Here is an 8544-nt window from a genome sequence, read left to right as displayed (position 1 = left end):
ATCTTATCAAAAAGTTAGGCATCGCATTTTGAAGGTAAAGAGTAGTTCTTTACGATGCCATTGTCAGTTTGTGAAAAAAAAAATTTTGCGATGTTACGGGGCTTCGAACACATCAAAATAGCGGGTTTTTGACCCTTTTAGGTTAGAATATCTCGAAAACTGAGGGTGATGGAATTGTTCTGAGGTCAGATTCGGATTCAGCGCAGCAAAAACCTTCGGGTATAGTAGGTCTGGTCTCTGGTTCTGAGAATTGTTGGCCTGTGTTATCCAGACAAGGTTAAAAATTGAAGATTATCTTCGATTCATGTAAAGTTTATCCGGCAAGGTTAATTTTTGTTGCGGTGAATCTTTCACGCGGAATCGATGTAAACTTTATCTTTCGTTTTTTCTGTGTTCTATTCAGATTTATTATTTTCCTCTTTATTCTCGCGAAGTGTTCTAATTGTAAATGTTCGCTCGTGGCTCGATCAGTGCATGTTATGAAGGAATGGATTTAGAAGATGGTGCATATAACTTCGAATATCGAGCTGACATGCAATCGTGGACTATTTACTTGGCAAACGAGTTCGACGAGTACAACTTTGGTCGATAGCGAACTTCTCTAGCTTTCCAAATATTGTTTAATAGGTTTAGAAAATTTACACTTGCAGAGTGTCAGAGTAACACTGTTTCGAAAACCGTGCAATTGCATTTACAGAAGGCACTTGTTGTGATTTAATAGCTATACTACCTTCGGGTTTTCACGTCGCAATGAAATAAAACATGCTCTGTGTACTAAAAAAGACGTTTCAGTGTATTGTAATACTTATATCACTTGGTTTTATTCTCTTATTTATGAAGTTATTTCCAAAACAAGTTAACAAATAATTGACTTCTGAAAATGAAAGAACAGCTTTATTGAACCTAACCACTCAATTGTCTGTCATATATCAACAAGCTTCTGATATTTCCTATTTCAGGATAGCTACTCAAATTTTATCAATAAATCTTGTCATTTCCCTATTATTGAAAATATTATCCTGGGAATTAAAATATTCAATTTCAATATGTATCAACGCATAACTTCGAATTGAACCATCCAGAGTGGAAGAAATTTCAATTTTAACCGTTTTATAAATTAACAAATCGTATACGCTTATAAACCTTATAGTATGACGATAAGCTACAAATGGCTTAGTCATACTAAAAATTCATTAATAATAGACAGTACGTATGATAAAATAAACCAGTTAAAATTGTACAATTATAAAGAAAAGTAAATAGAACTAGGTAACTTTCAAAATCAGGCAATATCCAAATTAATGAATCAAAATTAATACTTTTTACTTTATAGTTTTTAAATATAACAATGTAAGTACTAAGGATCCGAACCTGAAACTTTTTTAGGTTTAATTTAATACATTAAATCCTTGAACTTGTCATTTCAAAACTGGTCAGTTTGATTATTAATATTCTACCATTGAGACGAATCTCTTTCGTGTTAATTGTAACTCGTTTGCTTCTAGTCTCGTTATACTGTCGGGAATCAAATAGTAGATTATGTACCTAGGTAGTAAAGTAAAAATCAACTTTACTGCCGTAGTGCATACGATACTATATCTGAAATAGGTAAAATAAGCCCCCTTTTTCGGTAAAATGGCCCTTGATTGTGTTACGTACGCACTCGCGTGGAGCGACGTTATTAGTCCAAAAACCAATTCTTAGGTTAAAGTAGCTTTAAAATAAATTCTTTTTTCACTTTTGTTTCACTTCTCACTCACTTCTTCCTCCTTGATGTCATTTTACATACCGCTCACCGCAGTACAAATAAGTGCTACTTTACTGCCGCTCTGCGGACAGATAAAGAGAACTGGAAAAAATGGTCTAGCTGTCCCAGCTAACCATTTTACTGAATTTCGTCTTCTAAGAAAATATATATGTGTCGCCTAGATTTCTAGCTTTTTTAGCTAAATTTGCCTTCTAGAAATTATCTAGCTAATTTCCCTGATAACCTCTAGATGCCAAATTTAGCTAAAACAGCTAGAAATCTAGGTGACACAGCTATATTATCTTGAAAGACGAAAGATTTTCCTCCACACATCCCTTTCTATATATTATGAACACTAAAAACTATAAATTGTTCTACTACTATTATAAGGCCTTTAATTAAAAATTATTAATTTTTGAAATATTTAATTTTAAATTATCGAAATTTATAAAAATTGTTTAGCTTCTAGTTAACCCAGTCTTTTAGTTTGCACTGTACAATTTCAATAAAATAATAAATATCGCAAAATATTGAAAAAGATGATCAATATGATTAGATAAACTAAAAAGACTAAAAAATCGTTCGCATGTGAATGGAAAGCACTATTTTCAATGCAAAATCGGAATGGGGCAAATAACCAAAGTAATGAATTTCTGTGCTATATAAATTTACGCAGAAATTTGTCATTATTATTTTTAACATATTATACAATATAATGCCCTTATTGAGTATTGATATTATAAATATTTACAATAAAATGTCTAAGACAACCATTTTTTTATTATACTTGAACGATGAGATAATAAAAAGTCAGCTTTATCAACACGTTTTTATTGTTTAGTTGCGTAAAAGAAATATACACTGCAAAAAATGGTTACATTCACGAAAATGCGTTTGTTTGGTTTCTTTTCTTTGATTCAAGGATTTGTTTATTTCAATGGAGTAGATATTGTTAATTGGCATACAACTTCAGCGAAGTAATTTTTTGGCAATATTTCTGTAATATAAATATATATTTATTTGCAATAAATGTAAAGATTATTTAGATAAAAAAATATTTATCCGAGTTGACACGATTAATTAAAGTATTTTTTTTAAATTTAACATATTGGCATATTTGTTTCAATAGTGCATTTATTTGGGTGTACAAAAAATTTCTTTCTATAAAATGTTCATGAAATCCTCTGGAAGAAATGTTAATTTAGCTCATGAAAAAAATTTTTTTGGAGCAAATGCTGCATTAAAATTTTTTATTTAAATTATTCAAATTTTTTAAACAACGGTGGTATTTTTGTATAGTATCTTTAAGCTGCGGTTTATTTTTTATAAATCACGTTATTTTTAAAAAAATTTTGTCGCTTTCTTAAAATCAAAGACTTGGTATTCTGAAAAACATATCGCATTTTAGAATCACAAAAACATATATTCATATTAAAAAACCATTTTTCTTTCCAAGAAATGATTGGTAGGTTTCTTTGAGCCAATTAGAAAAAAATTCTACTTCCGTCAATGGACTTTAATTTGTTAAAAGAAACTATTTTCTTTGATTTAAAGTCACATTTGACTATATCAAATACCTTATTTTTAAACACAAACCTCTTATTTCTTTTAATCAATAATAACTTTTCTAATTTTTTCGCATAGTTAACATTTCACTGACTGAAATAAATATAAATTTGCAACAATAATTTTATACTTTTGGTATCGACGAAACCACATTTTTAAATTCATTTTTTGGTTGAAATTAATATTTCTCCTGCAAAACTCAACTACTTGCTTTACTGCTTTGTTGAAAATACATTTTTTGGTTTCAATTCCATTATTTTAGTTTAAAATTGAAACATTTTGTTTATTATTTTTGAGGTGAAAATTAAATTTTTTAAATTGAAAATATAACTATTTCATTTCTAGCATATATTTTTTTATATAAAAAATGAACTATTTCGTTAAAAATGCATTTATTTGGCTGAAAATTAATCATTTTCGGTAGAAAATTCAACAATTATGTTAAAGTTTATCCTTTTGGTTTAAAAAGTCAACTGTTTGTTAACAATTCTTATAGGTGGAGGATTCAATTATTATGTTGAAAATTTGCGTTTTTTGGCTGACTTCAAGTAAATGGTCGGGAACCATAAGGGGCTAATCCTTATTCGGAAAATTGTTCAGGTGAATGGAAAAACTGTCCATTGAGTACGTCTTGGGATAGCAGTTTAAGAAACTTTGTTATTTTATTAAAATCAATAAGATTCCATTTTTTTCTGTCCAAAAACAGCGCGACACGTAGAACAGATTGGACAATACAAAAAGCCAAAAAAGTTAATTTTGGAAATTTGGTGGGTTAGCCCTTATGGTTTCTGACCATTCAAGTGTTTTTAATTTTAAATTAAAATCTATCTTGGTTGAAATAATGAATATGAAATTTTTCGTTGACAATTCATCTCTTTTGGTTAAAAATGATTCAACTTTCTGAAAAAATCAACCATTTGGTTGAAAAATACTTGTTTCTTGCTAGAAGATTCTTCATTTTAGTTCACACTTCATCTCTTTGTTTGAAAATTTAAATATTTTGTTGAAACAATCGTTGTTTTTTGTTGTAAATTCTTTATCAAATGTTTTATAGGACGTATTCGTAGATCAATCATTTCTTTGAATCAAGTAGATTTTCTATGATTCAAGATTTTTTTTTAGTTTATGAAACGCTATTGAAATAGTAAGAAATTTTAAAATTCTAATTAACTTTACAACAACTTGTCTGAATTTATTTTTTAAATGTATATGATTAAGAAAACCGCTGATTAGAAATTACACCATCAAGAATGAGCCCCAAATTCCTTAGATTTGATAACAGCATTATCTGAATTAAAGCCTCAGTTTTGCGATTAAAAAAAACATTCAAAACAAAAGAAAAATACTGTTTACACAGTTTACATTCTAAACCTTTATGAAGAAAAAATATTACATTTTTCTGCCTTTTTCTTTCCAAGTTTGAACATTATAGTTGAAATTCTAGCTGGGATAATATATGACATTCAGTACTCATATAACTAATATTATTTTGCACTGCTCAATACTCTACTGCAAATCAACGCAGCCTTTAACTTGTAGTGGTGTATCCCCTCGGGGAAAATATTTTACATTTGTGTCTGAACTCTGAAAATTATATTACCACAACAGATAATAGGAATTACTATTTGCGATTTATGATACAAGATATATAATGAATAGTTATTTGCGTATGCTATTTTTTATGACTATGATACATAATGCAGTTTAAAATAATTAAATAATGAGCAGGGAAATAAATTTTTGCAGTAGGCAGTTTATTTATAATTATAACAAAACTTTGCCAAAAACAATATTATAACGTTTAAAAATTTGTAAATAATTTTATCTTGAGCTTATATAAATTATATAAATAATAATAATTTATATAAATTATATAAAATATAATAATACGAAGTACGAACATATATAAACATGATAAATGTTTCTGCCTACATTGATTAATATAACATTTTCTGATATGAAAGAGACCTGCCGCATAGACCTTGTTCCAATAAATCAGAGGCAATTAATGGATCAATTGGTGCACAGTCAATTAGCTGTCACAACCAGGAGAGTATGTTAAAAGTAGCTTGATCATCAAATGAACAAAAAAGAATCTTCCTCTTCACTTTCTATTTCCTTTATAGTCCACACTCTTTTACTTTTAATTTTATATTCAACAACAAATTTTAAACTTAAATTGATAAATTTATTATATGAAAAATGAAAATCACAATCACCAACCCCGTAAGTATTACTCGCAACTCTTTTTGAAACAGCGAAATGTAAACAAATGAAAAATATAAAACTAATCATTTTATTACCTCCGATGTATTATCCTCCATCATGTCGCTGGTGTCTCTCATGACGAGTTTCGATTGAACTTGGCACCGACAACGATCACTCATCGCCTACGTTGAACTCTCAATAAATACACTTAACTTTTTTATTTATTATTTAGTGAAGAAACGCAGTAAAAGATTTCCAATCATTGATAAAGAATCATAATAAATTTCGTGCTAGAGAAGAAAAGGAAACTTCGAAAATTCACTCCCAAAGGTTGAAATTCCATGCACTAGAATCTAGATTGACATCATTTTTTTAAATTGAAAGAGTATGGAAATGTGACTTGTCAGAATTTGCCTAATGTCACCTGAAGTTATAACAAATGATAACGCTTCTCATTTCTCACATTTTTCGTTCAAATTTCGTTTCGCGTGTACAATGAAAGGGGATTTAAAATTAATTTTAAGTGTCACTGGGTTCGTCTCCAATAAGGATCCTTTGGAAATATGGCAGTCTCGGAAAGAACTTTTCGCGAACGCGACGTTTTCCTGTGAAAATTGAAGGAAAGGAGGTGGTAAGTTGTATGTAGATAGAAAGAGACAGAAAAATATGAAAAATGAAGGAAAGAGAGAGAAAAAAGAGGAGAGGTGGGAAAGTGGAAAGAAATTTGTGATCGCGCTTATTCGCCGATGCGCTGTCTGCAGTCTGTCCCACTGTCGGCGAATGCGCGCACACTTTCCTTCCTTGTTTTGTTTGACGGAACCGCGAGCAAGGGCTCACGATACACGGTGGCCGCAGCGATCCATCGGTCTGCGTGTCTTTGGAAACACTGGCGAGCACCACTGCACGTCAGAGACGTCGAGCAGGTCGAGACACCAGGCATGCAGTTACCGGTTCAGGGACGTGGGGAATGCTTGAGGAACCCTGGATTTAGGGGTAGTTATCATACAAAAGAAGTATTTTTTGAAAAATAGAAACAGTATAATAAACAAGCAATCAAAGGCGGATCCAGAAATTTTTTCGGAGTGAGCGATTGTAAATTTTCTTCAACGAATGTATCTGAAAGGGGTGGGGGGATACCCCAAAAGATTTAAAAGATCTTTTCAAATTGAATATAAGAAGGCGATAAAAAAACTTGAAGCACGTGCATATTGGTGGCTGCGCATAAATTTCGTAGTCTTTTTTCTGTGTGTGTGTGTGGGGGGGGGGGGTTGCAATACAACGATTTTTCTATGCTGCCTTACATAGAGTAGAATTTTTGTTCTAAATTCATCTTTTTAGACTGAAAATTTAACTTCATTTTTTTGTAGTTGAAGATTCATAATTTTAGTTGCACATTCAACTGTTCCTTTGCAAATTTATATTTTCGTGTTGAAAATTCGACTGTTTTGTCGAAAATTCGTCCTTTTGGCTGAAAAATCCAACAAGTTGGTAAAAAATTCAACCATTTGGTTCAAAATTTATGTATTTTGTTGGGAATACGTATTTTTTAGTAGAGTCAAATTTGTTGGTTAAAAATTAACTCTATCAGGTTATCGCTTTTATTGGCATTTTTTCAGGTTATCGTGGGTCGTTTCAGACCCAAGGCATGTTTAAACGCTCAATTATTAATAAAGAATCTAGTAAAATTCATGTACAGTCTCTTGAACACTTCTCCTTTAAGGGCACATCATAAAGATTGCAAAAAATTTAAACAAATATTTTATTTTCAGTGATAAACACATCCACCTCTCGAAAATGCAGATAATTACTAACAAATGCATGGGTCTGAAACAACCCACAATAAATGGATAGGTTTAATCTGTTTTGATGAGGATTTTACTACTTTCTTAAAAATGCATCTTTTTGATTGAAGATTCATAATTTTAGTAGAAAATTCATCTGTTTCGTTGAAAAATTAGCTCCTTTGTTAAAGCTTCCCTTTTTGGGGGAACAAATTCATTTTTTTAAAGAAAAATGGAACTATTTCGTTGTATAGCAAATTCGTCTTTTTTTCTTGGCAGTTCAACAATTAGGTCGAAAATATACTCCATTTTTGGATGTAAATTTATTTTTTTTAGTCTAGTAATTCAACTACTTGATTGAGAATGTTTGTAGGTTGTTGAAAATTCATCTTTTTTGATAGAAAAATAATCTTTTTCGTCGAAAATTCGACTATTTATTTGCCAATTTATATACATTATGTACCTGATATAGCCATTTTAAAGTTTTAAATTTGATGCCTTAAATCGCGGAAGATGAGCTCCCCCCCCCCCCCTTTGTATCCATTCTTGTAAGTTATAGATAAAGTTTTATAAGGATGTCAACAAACTTTCTTTTTCGGTAAAATTTTTTTCAACTTTAGCCAAATAGTAAAATATTTTATTATTTTATTATGAAATAAGTAAGAATAATTGATAAATACACATAAACTGTCATATGATTAGGAGCAGAAAAAAGTATAAAAATAAATTAAGAATTGCTTATCACTTCCCATAACTCTGCTGAAAAAAATTTGATAGGATGTAATAAAAAAATTAAAACTTTTCAATTTAAATGAACCTAGTTATAATTTGTCGATGAATCTTATACATCAAACTCTCGCGTTCAGTCACCCCGTTCTAGCCTTCCTAGAACTGCTGGCTCCGTCAGTTTCTCAGGGGATGAGAGCGACAGCGGTTGCAACATTATATGTATACCCGAGTAAAAATGCATCGACTTGAGTTCAACTTGAATTGCCCCCAATCAAGACATGCTGAACTCGATAAGTTCAACTTGAGCATGTCTCAGTTTTGAGACGGGGCCAGACTTCAGCTTATGTCTTGGAGGCAAGTTTCTATGCCTTGGCGACATGAATTTATCTCTTGAGTCGAATTCGTATGACTTCAACATGGTGGTTTATAGTTTCGAGTGTATACCTGTCCTAAAAAAAGAATCATTCTGACTGTCATAAAACTAATCTTTGTTAATGATTAAACAATATTGTA

At 30.7% G+C, this 8544-nt stretch overlaps 1 protein-coding gene across 2 annotated transcripts in view; it reads right to left on the bottom strand.

The window, feature by feature from the left end:
- Positions 1-6276, bottom strand: part of LOC117181877 — a 30005-nt gene extending 23729 nt beyond the window's left edge. For both annotated transcript variants that reach the window (XR_004468195.1, XM_033374891.1), the window contains exon 1: positions 5617-6276. Coding sequence is in view for 1 of the 2 variants with exons in the window: in XM_033374891.1 (XP_033230782.1) it covers positions 5617-5700 (84 nt within the window). In the remaining variant the exon portion in view is untranslated. The remainder of the gene's footprint in view (positions 1-5616) is intronic.
- Positions 6277-8544: the final 2268 nt, after the last annotated feature.

Source organism: Belonocnema kinseyi, chromosome 10 (assembly GCF_010883055.1).
Source record: "Belonocnema kinseyi isolate 2016_QV_RU_SX_M_011 chromosome 10, B_treatae_v1, whole genome shotgun sequence".
NCBI lineage: Eukaryota > Metazoa > Arthropoda > Insecta > Hymenoptera > Cynipidae > Belonocnema > Belonocnema kinseyi.
The sequence above is the reverse complement of the archived record's forward strand: the minus strand, read 5'-3'. Positions and strand labels throughout refer to the sequence as shown.